At 39.4% G+C, this 18054-nt stretch overlaps 1 protein-coding gene across 1 annotated transcript in view; it reads left to right on the top strand.

Annotated features, from left to right (window-relative positions):
* KCNH8 (potassium channel, voltage gated eag related subfamily H, member 8) overlaps positions 1-18054 on the top strand; it is a 275136-nt gene that overhangs the window by 168578 nt on the left and 88504 nt on the right. Inside the window, exon 6 of the mRNA XM_015426954.1 lies at positions 13666-13823. Within this exon, the coding sequence (XP_015282440.1) occupies positions 13666-13823 (158 nt within the window). The remainder of the gene's footprint in view (positions 1-13665; positions 13824-18054) is intronic.

The raw sequence follows: 18054 nt of genomic DNA, 5'->3' as shown, positions 1-18054 counted from the left end.
GAGTCAATAGCATGCTCCTTTCCCTCCAGATCGTGTGTATGCACATAAAGGAGGAGGAGCGGCAGATGGGAAAGAATGCTATATGTGTGTGTGCATGACCCGTTCTCCTTCACTCAAAGGAGAAGTGATTAGTGGTTCCCAAATGGCTTTCTGCCAACTACTGACCTAAGGAGTTACAGTAATTGACAGGGTTTCAGGGCAACCAGAACTACCTTATCGGTATTTCTGGATATTCGTTCAGCCAGATATAGATTTGGCTATTTTTCAGCTATATAAAATGGCCAAGCCCCCCAAATCCTAAAAATATTCTGGATTTTTTGGGACCACCAGATAGTCAAAGTTAAAAGGTGTTTAAAGGAACTGCAGTCCCTTTAAACACCTTCCAGGTAAAGTCACTGCTTGGAGAAGGTGTTTAAAGGGACTGTGAGCCCTTTAAATGCCTTCGGAGTTCACTTGCAGAGTTACAGCTTGGCGAAGGCATTTAAAGGGACCACAATCCCTTTAAATACCCTTTTCTCCCCCCTGAAACCAATGGAGGATGGGGGTACCTTCTTTGGGGGCCCATAGAATTGGACCCCCTGGTTCAATGTATTTTAAACTTGGGGGGGGGTTAAGCAGAGGCACCAGCAGCTATGCTGCAAATTTGGTGCCTCTACCTCAAAAAACAGCTGCCCTCCAAGCCTCAGATACCCCTGGATTGATTCTCCATTATACCCTATGGAAACCATTGACTATACCCTATGGAAACAATTGTCTATGGAAACCATTAAAAGAGTCAAAAAATGTGGAATTACCAAAAAAAAAAAAAAAAAAAAAAATCAAAAAACCAAATCCAAATACCATACCAGTATTGGGATTCGGGAATATTGGGACATACTAATATTTTCAGGTTTAATATACTTGAACCCCCAAAATACCGGAGTTTTTGCACAGCCCTAACCAGAACGATGACTGAACTCTTGTGAGAGGTAGGAATCTCACAAGAACAAAGTTAGAGTCCTGTGGCACCTTTAAGACCAACAAAGTTTTATTCAAGGTGTGAGCTTTCATGTGCGTTCACACTTCATCAGACGATGAAATGGAATTAGAGACCATACTTGTATATATACAAGGCGGCTTGTTAAATTAGCATGCAAAATAGTGAAGTGTTTTTTAGCAGATAAAAAGAATGATAACCAGAAACCAAGCTTGTCATTCTTTTTATCTGTTTAAAAGCACTTCACTATTTTGCATGCTAATTTAACAAGCCACCTTGTATATATTGCAAGTATGATACGTAATTCCATATTATTGTCTGAAGAAGTGTGCATGCACACAAAAGCTCATACCTTGAATGAAACTTTGTTAGTCTTAAAGGGTCCACTGATTACTCTAATTTTGTTCTATTGCTTCAGACCAACACGGCTGCCCACTTCGATCTACTTTTAAGATGAGTTAGGGAAGGCCTATGAGGAAAGTGTGGCTTGCTATGCCATTTTTAAAAGGAGTCGAAATGAGGTCAGAGGGCACACAAGCTTATCTGATTGTGTTCTCAGGAGGATGTGGCAAAGAAAGAGGCCTCAGGCCATAAAATGTCTGCTCTGCCAGCAGCCTGTACCTTAATGGCTGTCTGAGCTAGTAGTGCCTCTCTAAGTCCAGTTTCTTATGCAGCTTTGCCTGGGAGTGTGTCCCTCTGGAATTAATGGATCATTTCCAAGAAACCACACATAGGACTGAGCTGTGAGAGTGGGAACAAGCTGTGAGTCAGCGGCAAATGGGCAAAGTCATGCTCATTTTTGTTTTATGTTGCTTCCACAGAGAGACTGAACTGCCTCATAGAGATATGTAGGTTTACCCTTCTGCCAGACAGAGACAATTTAGCTTTTCATTCACATGTTCATTCAGCCATGCACAGCTTTCACAATATTGAGATAGAGACATAATGGGAATCATGTGGAGAGCTATTCTTTCTCATGACAGCAACATTGTAGGATCTAAAGAAACTGGGTATGTTTGATCGTGGTTTTTAAGGCTATCTTTAGGGCTGTTTTATCTATTGCTTTCAAACAGAGGTTTCACACACTTCGAAAGAGTGAGTATTTTTCAATGACTGGATGTCATCTTGGCTTTCCTGTCAGGTACACTGAGGTGAAGGTCTGGGGCCTGGAGATAAATAATTACTATGGCCAGGTAGGAAAGCTGGAGTCAGCATTAAAAAAAACCCTGCACTGCAGGCTAGGTATATGGAAACAGGCTGTTTGCACCAGCCTAGTTGAATGATAAAAATATTTTACTATTGACTATTGGTTACCTGCACTTGTAAGTTTCAACAGGTTTTGTTTGTGTTTGTTTGTTTGTTTGTTTGTTTTCATGATGGCTTATTTTATTAGAGACTTTCAAAAACAACCTTCCCTTCCAACTGACAGAAGCCAGTATTAAATCTACGCACTTGAATTTTCTGTTGGCATACCCATGTCATTTAATGTGAGGTTATTGTGTGTGGTCAGGACATGTGTCCATGGGAATATGATCCTACTCTTTATATGGAGCCCATACACACAACTGGTTTTAGGAGCTGTAAAACTTTGGAAGTCTCAACACAAGCAAATGGGAATATCCTCCGAGTGGATTGTTCTGTATTATTTTTATACTGATGTTACCTGCCTTGAGTCCTGGAGCACTAAGGAGAAAGGCAGCTATATAAATATTAGACTTGTACATTGAAGACTGTTTTATTTCATATTTTTTTATTTCCCAAAAGGGACTGTTCACTACTGAGTTGTTTTGTATGGTTTTGTTTTATTATTTTTTTCCCATTTATTACAGTTGTTTCATTTTCATAAGTATGTATCATCATTTCAGTGGCTTCAATAGAAGACATACATCTTTTTATCACGTCTGTACCTTCACTTTTTCCCCATCCACACTGGGCGAAGGTCAGGAAGATTATAGCATTCCTTGAGGACATCCACATTGCCAAGTTTTGGACAGAATAATGAACACCACCCCCCCAAGTTAATGAAATGCATCAATGTTTAGCATTAAAGTCTGTGGGGGAATTGGTAGGAAAGATTCTAAATAGTAATGCAGATAGCACTGCAGCAATATAGCTTGAATAACAATAGTACGAGGAAGAGGGAGAAGGAAGAGCACTTGGTGGCACAAGCAGAGCAGATCATCTCATCATGACAGGCAGCAGGAGGTCCTCAAGGTAGATTTGTTTTGATGGGGGATAAGGGTTGGAGAACAACAGGAAGTGGGGGAGTGCAGACTGCAAGGGAAATTTTGGCACAACAGGGCAGAGGAGGAAGGGAGGTAAAGTCCTATTCCATATTCTTCATGTTTGGAATCCTAGCAGCTACAGCTTGTAGTGAATCAAGAAAGCCCAGAAGTGCCCCCCCCCCAATGCTGTGTTATCTCTGAGCCCTTATTAGGAAAATGTTATCTTCTTTGTAAAAGTGAAAGCAATAAAGGCAATGACTGCAATAATGAAAGAAACCAGTACAAAATGAAATAAAAATGTGGTATGTTTTTTACATTGTAGGCTGTTTAGAAGGGGAATTTGTTTTGTTATATTAATTCAATAATTATAAAAAAATTCAGTGTTAGTAGTTATTGTAATCAATAATAGAAGAAACACACATGTTTAATTAATTACGTAGAAAAAAATCTTTTTTGCAGCAACTTGCTATATTGAGCAGAGGTCCATCAGTAGCTATTAGCCACAAGGTATAGATAGGGGCTCTGGGGCAAGTGATGCTCTGTCTTCTTGGTGCTAGGGGGGGGGTCAACAGTGGAAGGGCTTCTAATGTCCTGGCCCCACTGGTGGACCTCCTGATGGCACTGGTATTTCTGGCCACTGTGTGACACAGAGTGTTGGACTGGATGGGCCTTTGGCCTGATCCAACATTGGCGTCTCTTATGTTCTTATGTTCTTATGATGTTGGGGCTGATAGCTGGGAATTTAACACTGGCTGAAGCAAAATGTCTCAGGCAGTATCTCCAGACACAATAACTCCAATTACACCTATTACAGGTCAGCAATAATGGCACTTGACTGGTTGATAAAGTACAGTGCAGGGCTGAAAGTGGGTTGAGGCATATATAGAGACCCCAAAAATACAAATTAGAAAATTCAGAAATAAGATTCATTAAATCAAAATTACTGCAAAGAATCAAGTTTAGAGAATCAACAAATCTGTATGAAAGAATGTCAAGCGCCCAAGTGTATGAACAAGTGGTCTATTCAAGCAGAAGAAAAAGGAGGAAAGAAAGTGAGACAGACAGAGGGCCTTGACCACTGACCAATAGCAAGGGACTTCAGTTTTGCAGTCTCTGGGCAGCTGGTAGCTACAGCAAAGTTGCTTCTGGCAAGGAGGAGGGAGCTAAGCTCCTTGTGGCTACTCATTTCCAGCCAGTTGCTGGATCCAGTCTGCTCCCCCCGCCACACACACACACACACAAATAATTTCACAAAATAGGTATAGAAAATCTTTTGGACAGTGCCTATGAAGTCAGCCTGTGTGTTTGTTTGTTTGTGTGTGTGTGTGTGTAAAGTGCAGTCCAGTTGCAGCCAATTTATGGTTACCCCATAGGGTTTTCAAGGCAAGTGATTAAGCTGAGCTGCTTTGCCTTTGCATTCCTCTGAAAAATCTTCTTTGGCAGTCTTCCATCCAAGTATGAACTCTACTTTTTTTCTGAGATCTGATGAGATCAGGCTATACTATACTGGTCCACATCTCCCATCCTTTGGTAGCATGTTAGAATGAATCCATTTAAAATATGTGGATAGAAATAAGTTTTTCTTTCTGTCTATTCTCTGGCTTTTGCATTCAGAAAATCAAAACTCGAGAGGCCATGTAGCACAGAAATCTCTTAATCGATTCTTTTGGTTTTCTGTCATTTTTTTCTGTTACCAGAATAGACGCAAGACTATCTATTTCCTCTCAGCACAAAGGCTGGTTTTCTCCATGGCATTGCAATGAAATGAGAGGCAACTGCATTCTTATTGGTAGGGTGATATAACTGATCATTTGGGCTTTAAATGTTATCCTTATTCCCATATTGATTGGAAGAATGCAATTAAAAAGTAGAAGTCAAAATAATTAGCATTATTTTACTGCAAAAAATTTCAGTGGGAAATCTGTCAAAGTCACACCACATCCAAATGTCTTGAAAACATAAATCCCAACAAAAGTGGCAATGAGACCAATTAAGGATATGCATGCATCTTTAGAAGGTCAAGAAGCAAAGCCTAATTAATCTTATGTGAATGTGAATTTTGTAGAATAATGGCTCTTCAATGACAGCAAGAGAAGTATAAATGAGAAAGTGGTGAAGTGAAATTTAAAATTTTCCAGAATTGCACTATGGGGAGGGGGGGGAAGGGAGGTAAAGAAAAAGAACAATGTGTGAAAACGTCCAGAGCGGTGATTGCTTTTTATCAGAAGCCCTTTAGAGGCAACACTCCACTGGCATAATAGATGGTCACAAAAGGAACTGGGATCATGTATATTTATAAGCAAATCAGAGAGGAGAACTGAGAAAAAAGCAATTATAAAACCTGACACACTTGTCACAAACCATATTAGCATTAGATGCTTCATTTACACACACTCAGAATGATATTTGCACACCTCTGTGAGCAGAAAGTGAAGCTGTCTGGCTCTTCTCCTCCTTATGTACACTCACAGCCTCTTCACATCACATTTAAGACAAGTGTAACACTGAACCAGACTTTTTATAAAGATGCCTCAATTAAAAAGCAATAAAATTAAATTTATTAGTTTAAGATTGAAAATTAATCTAAATCGACAAAGGAGTCATAAGAACATAGAATGATGCATAGACCAGCTTCTAGTGATCTATTCTTACCATTTTGGATGCCAGAGATAATTCTTACTCCAAGCACATTACCCAACTTCTGACATCCATTTCTCTTAAAATATATGTGAAATTCAAGGCATATTGATTTTATTTATATCTACTGTGCTCTTTTGAATGGTTCACGCTAGAAATAGGCAGAAATGCTGTGGAAGCAGTCTCCAACGATATTGAGACTATTTTATGTAATGTTCTCCACCTTGGTATGGAGGTTGCTTTCAGTGTACCACAGATAATAGGATAGAATAGGATAGAATAGAATAAGAAAGGGATAGAATTAACTACGCAAGTAAAGAGATTCTGAAATATTCTGAAACAGCAGTACAAAGAAAAAGTAGGCAGGTGTATGCCCCAGGTAATGCCCATTCTGTTAATATAAATCTCACAAATATAATGCAGCAACAACTGGAAAAATTCAGGTCTGTCTGTTATTCTATAGCACCTTGCTATCTGCTTTCAGGATGTGTGCCTGAGTGCCAAATTAGACAAGGTGGCATCCCTGAGTTCGCCCTGGGGATGTGCTACAATTTTGTAGTGTGAGTTCCTATTGGGGAACTCCTTTTGACAATCTTTAAAGGGTTCATTTCTGGTTGGGGCCATCATGGCACGGGGGAAGGAAGGACTCCTGCCTCCCGCCCACACTGTTTTTTCTACCCAAAAATGCACCAGGGGACATTAGTTGTGGACATACCCACCCAGAACCATTTTGGTCAGAAAAAACAGTGTGGCAGGAAGCAGGAGCCCCCTCCTCCCCCCATGCTGCAGTGGTCTCAACCAGAATCAGGCTTCTGCAACACTGTTAGAAGGAGTTGTGTGCTGAGAATTCACTCTTCAAAATGGTGGCACATCTCTGGGGTGAACTTAGAGATGCTGTCTTGTTTAGTTGGGGCCTTCACAGAAGACCTTACTGGTGTTCCCTCTAAACAGGATCATTCCAGTTTTGTATGCAGTGTTTTAACTTCCTTTCAACTACTGCATTGTCTTAATGGTTGTTGTAAGAGGGTTTGTTCCCCCCCCCCAATATAACCCGCTATTTTCTTCATTACATTTTTTATTCTCTGGAACTGTGACCGCAGGAAATACTGCACAGACTGGAGCAGGGGAACTAGAGGAAGCTCTTTCCTCTATGTTTTAGGAAGTTCTTTCCCAATAGATTTTTTTTCCATGAAAGTTTAAGGCATATGTAATTCAAAGGAATAATGAGTAGATTATCTTTTGCTGAGAATCTGTCTAGAATTGATACAGTGACCCAGCAATACAGCATGATTTCAGTGCAGTACCAGGGATGGTTAAGGAAGACCTACACGTTATGATAATGCCAGGATGGGAGAAATCTTGAATCGTTCCCAAGAATATTATTCATACAGATTATTGATAGACAGAAATTAAGATGCACCAATATATTTCACCCAAAGCTTTTCAATCCATGACAGCCTCATTGTGTGAAATTGGCACAAGACTCTTAGGAACTGGTTTGGATTTTTGTTGTCTTGGAGTTACCATGAAGATCATACTTGTTCATGGAAGATACAATGTTCATAAAGTATGTTGACCACATATTCTAGAAACTGATCTGAGTCTGTCACTGTACACAAGGTTCAAATTGTTGTTTTCAGTATTTTTCTCATATTTCTGGAGAATACCATACAGTAAACGGAAAAGATCTCCAAAATCTAAAACCAAAATGGTGGTGTGTTTGCATTGCCAGGCCTAATTGGAAAGGGGTTTCAATTATTCATGGTTTAGTTTTGTTTACAGTTCCATAACCGAAAGTCTTATTTTTTCTGCCTTAATTATTTTTCAAAGTTCACATTTCCCAGCAAAATCTGCACAACTTTGTCTTCAGGTGCCATTTCTTAACTCAGTGCATAAGTCACATCAGCTGTTTTATGTGCTATGACATCATTCCTAACCAGTTTGTTCAGAAACATTTAGTCTGCCAAATTTGTTAATCTTATCACCAAAAACAGCCTTTTACTTCCTGCTTCATGTTCTCTTTGAATATTTTATGCATTTGTGTTTATCTAAAACATTCTATGCTGCCTTTCCATCCAGTGAGTGTCTGCAAGAAAACAATAAACTTAAGATCCTCATAGAAAACAATACACTTAAGATCCTTCTTTTTCACTAAAAGTGTTATGGGCCCCGGTCACACGGGCAGGAAAATGCGGGGGGGGGGAGCGTGGCTGTTTGCCCCGGAGCAAAATAACACGCGGCTGCGCGATCAGACTCCCGTCGAGGTCCCGTCGAGGTCCCGTGATTAGGGGGGAGGTGCCAATCACAGGACAATCCTGCGGCGCAGCAAAGAAGCGGCCTCCCTAGCAAAAGTCTCCGTGGGTTTAACCCCTTCCAGGGCTGCAGAGGAATGCAAACTGTGTCCTCTGTCCGGTCCCCTCCAGGAGGAGCTTCAGCCGGGCCACCCTCTCGCCACACCCCCTCTGCACCTTCCCCTCTGCCGCCGGGTGCAGAGAGTTCCTCTTGAGCAGGCCGAGCCAGGAGTGGGGGGTACGGAAAAGAGGAGGGGGCTGTGTTGTTTGTTTTTAACCGAAGTGTGTGCATGCGCCGTTGGGTGCTTGTGCGCATCCCGTGGAGACTTGGGAAAAAACCTTTTAGCAACGGGACATGGACGGGCGCCGGATGCCACGACCTACCACCGGAAACGCGATCAGGCGCCCGCCCTTGCCCCGCGGTTTCCGGAAACTAGTACCTCGGAGGTACTAGTTTTTTACCCCGCATCTTCGGCGGGAAGCCTCGAGTTCGCCACGGGAGCTTTACGCTTCCCAGATGTGGCGCTGTGATTGCACCCGGAAAATCCGCCTATCTTCCATCTCTGTAGCATGGCTAATGCTCCGTGTGACCGCAGCCATGGATGTTTTTTCTTCAGTATTCACTCCAAGGTGATAATTTCCATTATATCCAGGAAAATACTTCTTTCATCTGCCCATTCAGGCTGACCTGTTGGTTATTGCTTTCATAAGACAGTAGATTCCCAGCAAAAGCTTGCTTACCCTGACTCAATTTGTTCTACTTTCATTATCTACACACTTGTGTCTGTATCCTCTTTCTTTCCTTGCACAGTTATTTCTATCAATATCTTTCTTTTAAAATGTGATCATTGCTTTTCTCTAGCAGGTTATTCTTTATGTGACTAGTATCTGAACCGCATACTCTACAGTAATGGAATCTACAGTGATTCCAAAGGTAGGATTTTAATCTTTGTACAGAGTCAAATTCTTCAAAGAACAAAAGCTCATACCCTATAACAAATCTTGTTAGTCTTTAAGGTGCTACTGGACTATTTTCTACTGCTACAGACAGAATAACATGGCTACCCATCTTCATCTATCTTCAAATAATTCATGGGTCTTTATATCAGACTGTTCTCCCCAGTGGGGATCAAAAGTGGTACTTGATCATGGAAGATGTTTCTGCATACCAGAAACAGAGCTGGCCTAGCCTCTCAGTGAAACATGCCAAAAAGACTTAGGCTGTGATCACACACTCTAAATAATCCACTTTCAATCCACTTTCCAACTGGATTTTGCCAGTTCATACAGTAAAATCCGGTTGGAAAGTGCATTGAAATTGGATTGAAAGTGGATTATTTAGTATGTGTGATCACAGCCCTAGAATAGAATAGCCTTGGAGAGGAGTAAGATACAAATGAGTAACACTATAACATGAGGTTTTGCAGATTGGAAACCATCTAACCCAGATCGATGGATGGTACGTGTTAAGACCCAGGAGCAGAAGTGTCTGTGAATGGCAAGAATGTGCAACTTCACAGAAGTGGAGATGCAGTTCAAAAATGTATTGATTGAGAGCTGACAGATATTCATATGAGTGAGAGATTTGTAAGCACTGTTTTAAAATATACTTTGTTATAATAAAAAGTATCAAGAGTGAACTAACAGTTTTATACATTGTAAGAAGCTATTCAAGTATAGATAACGTTGTATGATATTTGATAATTAGTTAGCCAAGAATGTTCACTCTTTATCAAGTGGGACAGCTATTGTTAGGAGATGATTTTAAAAACCTCTAAATACAAGAAGTTGAATTGATTGGGAGCTTCTTTTTAGAAGGGGCTCCTTGCTTGTGACATGCTTAACGTTGGATAAGATATTGTTATGAACTTGTGTAATTGCTCTCTAATTATCTATGTAGCAATAATGGATGGTATGATTTTCTGTTGAATTACTCAGTGTTAAGGATGCATATAGTTATGCTGTAATAAAATGGAAGCAAAGTTTCTCTAATAATATTATTTGTGTACTATACCCATAAAGAAACAAACATGTTGTTCAGGTTCAGTTTTTATTGCCTTTAGCCATAGGCCATTACAATGACAGAATAAGATATAAACTACTAAAACCAGAAAAATAAAAAGCTAATTTAATACACAATAAAACCTTTTTAATAGTTCCAATTCTTCCATCCTGGTCTTCGTTAGTAATTGAGCTATGGTGCTGCTACTGTTTGTTTTCGAATTTTCTCTGCAGCGAGGGCAAAGAGGGCCACCTTGTGTGAAATCTCAGCCTCTATGTCTGCTAGTAAGACTATAATCTTTTCTGTTTCTGTTTTAGTGCCTAGGGTGGCCAAAATTGGGCCTAGAAATTTCTTCCTAGGGGATTGATAGAGTGGGCAAAATAACAGGTAGTGGCACAGGTCCTCTGGCACTAAAACTCCACATGGGCAGGAACGATGGGCAGCAGGCATGTTGGTATAACGGCCTTCAAGCATTGCTGATCAAACATGTTGTTAAGATGCTCCTCTTGTCAAGAATTAAATGATCTGATATAGGAAAGCTAACCTCGGACATCTGAAGTGCATGCCTATATCTGAATCAAGTCGGACCGGAGTCATCCAGAATTTTTTTTCTCTCATATTGATCTTTGCACAAAAAAAGAAACGGAAAGCTACTTGTCTTACAATAAACATGAATTCAAACATATTTAAACTATAGGGGAAACATATATGTTAATACCATAGATAGTGATCTATTTGGGTAACATAAGTAATCTTTGGGATATTAGAACAGATTTTTTTTTCCAGTTTAAACCCTCAGCATATGCAATTCTCGCAGTCAGATTTTGATAGATTTATAAAAAGGATGCTTTACATTGACATTCAACTTATTTCACTAATAACAGTCAACTGAATAAGAAAATAGACCTACTTCCTGATTCTCCAGCAATAATAACAGATCCTTATGTGCAGCTTTTAAATAAGCAAAGATAGGAAAACCTTATTTTGCCTGATTATAACTTGTCTGGGAGAGAGAAAAATTTTAGCAGCTAATTATGGACATTTGTACTCCCAAATCTGGGTCAAAATATCTTTGTTCCTGTTTTCAGCAAGCATTCTGCTATTTATGCAGGACATTACCTGGACATTTTAAAACTTAATCAAAAAGGCAAAAGGGGGGGGGGTTATCAGGAATTCAGTTATTGTAAGTACATGATTAATATGACCTGAGGGTTGGGGTTAGAGAGGAGTTTTTAATATCCAAAATCTTATTGTCAAATGTAACAAATAAGGCTGGTGAAATTTCCCCATACAGAACATTTTCAATTCAAATGATGCCTTAAACTTTAGAATATGTACTACAATATTTACAGTTCTAACACAGTTGGCACAAATCAGTCCAAGGACAAACAGTAGGGATTTTGTCAGGAAGAGGTATGCAACATTCAGGACATATAACTAGCCACTAGATTTATAACATTTTCCACATTGTTATTAACTCATGCTTATATATGCAAAGAAGGAAACACAGTCTGAGTTTAAAATATATCATGTGAATCAGTTCTACTACTATTTGAAAATAGAAATAATAGGTCTTATTAGCAAAGTCTGAAGCCTTCCTGCAGCCTACACAGCATTCCTCTAATTTAAGTGGTGACATTTCTGCTACAGGAATAAGGCACTAGACATAGAGAAAGACTCCAAGTGTTACCAACAGAAGTGGTAGCATATAGGCCCATGTATCATATTCTCTCTCTAAGATTCACACACAGTTTTGAAAAATGGAATTCTTCACTTTCATCCATTCTGAGTTGTCTCAGAGAAAAGACAGCAAATGTCTGGTCAAGTCAGCTGAGCCATTACTTTTGGAAATCCATTTGTTTCGAAAGGCTTGTTTGGTCTCAGTGGGAACATCAGCTTCCTGTTGGTAGCTTGTACCCTATGAATGAAAACCACTTCCACTGATAAGATTTCATGAATTTGGCAGGATGGTGGTATTCCAGGATACATTTGACTGAATATGATATCTCTGCTCTTTTTGCATATTAATCTGACAAATGGAGCATTCTGAATGATTTTATTTGTGATACTCTGGGCAAACAAAAGTACACATTGATCGTTTGAGCTGAGTGTTACTGCTACATAGGGGTTCTGCTTTATTGTAGTGTTTATTGGCTATTGAAAGTTGCTTTGAGCATAAGTAGAAGCATGATACAAGTTTGTAAAATAAATATAAATAAATAGATAACAGTGTTCAAAACTGTAAAAGCATGTAGAAATTGAATGGGAAAATATACATTTCTGATTGGAGCCTAGCTGGATTCCTCAACCAGGGCCAGGGTGTTTTCAGCCTTGGCCCCAACCTGGTGGAACTCTCTGCCAAACAACATCCATGCCTGTGGGACTTAATACAATTCTGCAGGGCATCTAAGGCAGAGTTGTTCTGCCAGGTGTTTGGATGAGGACAGTAATGGGTTCTTCCATCTAGCTGGCACTCCTGTCTCTCTCCCTGCCTCCCCCCATGAGGTGGTGGCATATTCCTGGCAGTTTTATCGCCATTCATCTGTTACAACTAATGTTTTTAAAGTGTAAATGCAAAATTTACTTTTAGAAACTGTGGACTTTGTAAATTGGTCTTTGATGTACACCACCCTGAGCCCTATTTTATAGGGAAAGGAAGTTTAAAAATCCAGTTGATGATGGTGGTGCTGGTGGTGGTAGTGGCGGCGGCTCTTGAAATGGTAAAGTGCAAAGAAGTTATTAGTCCGATTCTTCTCTCCCATTGCATGCCATTCACTTTTTCAGCTGATTCAGCTTCTCTATTCTGAGCAAGACTTTCCTGGGTTGCAAAAATACTACACTGAAGAACATAAACTAAACATCTGGCAAATAGAAATTTACCAAACAGACCTACTTCCCAGGATTTTTAATACTCATGTATGTTATTTTGAAATCAGAGCACTGTTTTGATATTGATGCATTAAACAGGTACCCATCTGTAAGATTTATCATTCGATTTAGTAATCACAGAGTTTATTACAAAACAGAAGAATGTATTTGATTTCAGCACACACGAAAATCAAATGTATAGGTTTCTTTTTAATGAGCTACTCTTGTGTTTTCTTTATAGGTAGAATTCTATTCATGAGTATAATATATACTAATTAATAGCTAAAGTTAACTCCTTTGGATCCAGTGAAATAGGTTACTCATCACTACCAAGTCCAGGGTTCAAAAATATGTTTCCAATCCAATTGTAGGTCCCACTAAGTTCCATTGGACTCACTTTCAGGAAAGTATGCCAAGATCACACCCTTAGGAACCAGCCAGTTTTTAAACTTCATTTAAAAGGAAGAGGAGATTCAAGTGAAAAAATATATTTTATCCCTGTGATTTTTGCTTTCTTCCCTCCTTCTATCCATCAGCGGAATTAAAATAGCCTTTCAAAAATAGATCATGAAATAATATGAAAAATAGCCCCCTTTTCAGGTCATTTTTTTTTAAAGAGAAAGCTGTAGTAGTCTCTCACAACTTTTTTCTCTCTTTGTCAAGCAGATATTATTTTAAATTTCCGAACAACATACGTCAGCAAGTCTGGCCAAGTAATATTTGAAGCAAGATCTATTTGTATCCACTATGTAACTACCTGGTTCATCATTGATTTAATTGCTGCACTTCCTTTTGATCTACTTTATGCTTTTAAAGTCAATGTGGTGAGTATGGTCCTTGTATTCTACTAATATCGCCTATCTCAAGTGATCCTTTTCTTTGAAAGAATGTATTGTTTCATGATGGTGGTTAAAAGAGCACCAAAAATGTGTGTTGTATGTATTTTAGAGTACAACTATTGGTCTGTCACAAGTATGTAAAGTGTTTTGATCTGAAGTGCTTAAGTAGCAATTTAAAAAGAAAACCTTAGGCATAAAATGGAGGGGAAGGCACCTCTTGGATCTTTAGCCGTTTATATCTCACAATTTATGTAATTGTTGTACTTGTAGTCATTTATTAGGTTGTAATGTTATACTAAAAGGAGTTTTAAAGGTTAAGATGCTTATGATATTCAGTTCACCAATTCTTTTTTTTTAATATGGTGACGCTCCTGGAGGAGAGGAGAATGATGTAAGCTGCTTTGAATTCTGATTGGGGAGAAAGGCAGGATATAAATGAAGTAAAGAAATAAATCACATTTTACAGACCAGAACAATAATACTTCGGGCCCATTTGGTATTTTACCAGTGAGGTTTACACTGTGAAAACAAATCTGAAGAACAAGTACCCACCCCTCAGCGCTGTATTTAGAAGCTTCTCTGGTGGCACATTTTTTTCTAAGTGCCTTATATCAGGAGAGGCTGCCAAATTAGTCAACAGATGGAACACACCATTGAGATCAGATTGACATTGACTATTGAGAATTGTAAAACCAGTCTTACTCAATTACAAACTAAAAGTCTTTATAGTAACTTACCTGCTACATTTAACCTACTATCTAGAACACCATTGTTATTGGGGGGGGGGGGATGACCCAAGTCATGCAGAACTTAAAAGGACAAAACAAACCACTTGACTTGGGCTTGGGAGTGTATCAGTAGCCAGTATAGTTGATGTAAGATTGGGGTCATATGGTCCTGGAGCTACCCTGATCAGCAGTAGTCTAGTCTATATGTCACTAAGGCATGCATCACTGTGCCTAGATCTGAGTCAACTAGGAAGAGGTGCAGTTGACATGTCAGCCAAAACTGGGCAAAAGCACTCTGAAACACTGCAATGATCTGGTGTTCTAAGATGACTGCTGTGTCAAATTACCAAACCAGTCTCCATTCCAAATCCTGGCCTGAAGCCAGATTAAAATGGTTCTAGAAAATCAGTCTCTTCCAAGAGCCCCTAGAGCTGAGAAGCAACCACTTGCTCTAGCATATTACCCAAGAATGGAAGACTGGAAACTGGTTCTCCAACACAGTAGGACCCAGGGAAGGGTTGTCCCCTCCTCAAACAGGTCTAATCACTGCCTCCTTGAGCAGAAGTGGCACAACTCCCATTCTCAAGAAAGCACTTACCACCCAGCAAGCTTTCATGGCACAAGTGAAGATTCAAACCTGGATTTCTCAGATCCTAGTCCAATATTTTAACCACCACATCACACTAGCTAGTTGCTAGTACTCATTAGCAGATCTTGACTGTTGTCACACTGTATTTCTCTGCATGGATCCATTTTTTTTCTTTTGGGCAATTATAGAATTGGAAGACACCTACACATTTCCAGGATAACCTGGAATGAATGGATCACTACTCAAAGTACTAATTTTTTCAGGTTCAGTGGTATGTGCTGTAGGGAATGGTTCATAAGGCAGGCACAGAATCCGAAGTCAAGCTTAAAGGCTTTCTGCTTGGAAAATCTGCAGTAAGGTGTGCATGCATAATGGCCCTATAAATGAAAACAGGGAGCCCATATATCCCACCCTTAGTTTGCTTTCTTGAAAATTGCTCTTCACAATAATTTAAAATAAAGAAAAATAAGACTTATTACTGCTCATAAAACAAACTGAGCACTTCTTCCCTTCTCTCCTCAAAAAGAAGATTCTCCTAGCTATATCAGGAGGCCTGGATGGAAGTAAGAGAAAAGCAGAAAAGAAGAACAGATAACAAAGTTAGAGTCCAGTGGCACCTTTAAGACCAACAGATTTTTATTCAAGATGTGAGCTTTCGTGTGCACGCACACTTCATCAGACAAATGCCCATGAAACTTCTCTGGCCAAACAAAGCACTCCTTCCCCCTACTACATGTCTCAGTTTTCATTAGAGGGTGGAGACACATAGCTCCCTTGTTTATATCAACTTTAGCCTCTGTTGTCTCTATAAAAGATCTGATGTTTATATCATGATGTGATTTCTGATCATTTAGGTAAAGGTAAAGGTTCCCTTGCTCGAAAGCCAGTCGAATCCGACTCTAGGGTTGCGGTGCTCATCTCCGTTTCAAAGCCTGAAGAGCCAGCGCTGTCCGAAGACGTTTCCGTGGTCATGTGGCCGGCATGACTAAACACCAAGGCGCACGGAACGCTGTTACCTTCCCACCGAAGTGGTCCCTATTTATCTACTTGCAATTTCTTGCTTTCGAACTGCTAGGTTGGCAGGAGCTGGAACTAGAGACAGGAGCTCACCCTGTCTTGCGGCACCCGGGTCTTGAACCACTGAACTACTGACCTTCCACAGCCTGCAGTTCAGCGTCTTAACCACTTGAGCCACCGCAGCTCCATCATTTAGGATTTAATTAATCTTCTGTCTTACTTTTTTGCCCTTGGGAAATCCATTAATCCTGAGGCCTAAGAAGCAGGCTCTTAAATCTTTCTCCAATATATGTGCTAGTCTTCAAATTTCCACAAGATTCTTGGTTACTTTTGGCTGGTGTTGTTTCAGCTGAAAAGCATAATCTAACTAGTCTAAATTGATTTCATTTGGCCTTAGATTTGTGAGAAAATAAAATCTAAAAGAAGACTTGCAGATTCTCTATTTTGTCATTCTAAACTTATGGTTGTAACAATAAAGCCTTCTGTATGCATTTCAGCTCCTGCAGCAACAGATTGAACATAGTAGTAGGGAAAACCCACTTTGAATGAATAATGAGAAACAGCACACGCAGATGATCTAGTTTTATTAGCCTGTACTCTCTCAGGTTTAGTGAAAATATTAAATGTTTTATGATTTCTGCATCAAGGAATATTTAGAAAGAAACTTCAATAAAACAAAGGTACTAATCTTCTTTAAATACAAACTAAAACACACACATTCTTAATCTTTGTGTGGATACTCAATTGAGATAGTAAGAAATTTCAAGTAACTTGGGGTTATGTTTACACAAAATCTCTCTTGGGATTTGCATATCTTGGGATTTGGTTATTGCCAAGGAGGGCAAGTTTTTGCAGCACTTATTATCTTTTACAGAGCAATTAAACATTCGATCATCAGATATGCTGCTCCAGTATGGCATACTGGTCATATAGAATGTCTTGATTTTCTCCAAGTCAAATTATTTAGAAGCCTATTGGGTATTCTGCAAAGTGTGTCCTCCTCCACCTTGCAATCAGAGTTGTGGCTTCTAAGCCTATCTGCTATTATTTATCAATCTGTCAATAAATTCCAGTTTCCCCTTTTTGAGCCATCAATAGCTCATGTTTTGTTTCAGTTGTTAATTTCAGATATCTTTATGACCACCTGGAGTAGAAGTTTAGATAAAAGACTTTCCCTCCCAATACAGCGACTTAAGGCTGCAAGGAACAGTACTAGGAAATAAGCCGTAAAAAAAAAATCAAAATAAGATCTTAAATGAAGATTGGTCCTTGGTGCTCAAGGACGCAAATCGTAAATGTTCTCCACTCTTCTTACAGATACTCTTTAGTGGCAATTTTTCCTTGCCAGACTATTTCCACTGGCTCGAAATTCGTAAGTTTAGATGGGCTTTTCTGTTGGCAAGGTGTAACACCTTAAACTCACCTGAGGTGCAAGGGAGATATAACAGAATTCTTGCAGAGGAATTCAAATGCCCTCATTGTCCGTATCAAGTAGATTCCCTAGCTTATATTGTTTTAATATGTCCCCAAAACAATGCCACATGAAACAAATACATTTTTCCTTTAATAGAACAGCTAACAACACTTTCTGAGAAGCGGACACTGTGCTATCTGCTATCAAGTAGACTGGCGAACTGTGTGAGAGATGTGGCAATTTTTCTCTTTATACTGTCAAGAGGGAACTGATTTTCATTCTCACCTTTTTTTGTGAGGAACTGTAGATGAATAGCTAATGGCTGTTAAATCTAGGGAAAGGGAAAGGAATAATGAGAAATCATTATACATGATTTATTACCTTTGTGCAAGTTTATTATCAGATTATTTAAAATCTGGGGACTTCTTTGTCTCTTTCATAAAAATTAAATATGTGCTTAAGCATATC

This window comes from Gekko japonicus, unplaced genomic scaffold (assembly GCF_001447785.1).
Source record: "Gekko japonicus isolate JY-2015 unplaced genomic scaffold, Gekko_japonicus_V1.1 scaffold162, whole genome shotgun sequence".
Taxonomy (NCBI): domain Eukaryota; kingdom Metazoa; phylum Chordata; class Lepidosauria; order Squamata; family Gekkonidae; genus Gekko; species Gekko japonicus.
The sequence above is the reverse complement of the archived record's forward strand: the minus strand, read 5'-3'. Positions and strand labels throughout refer to the sequence as shown.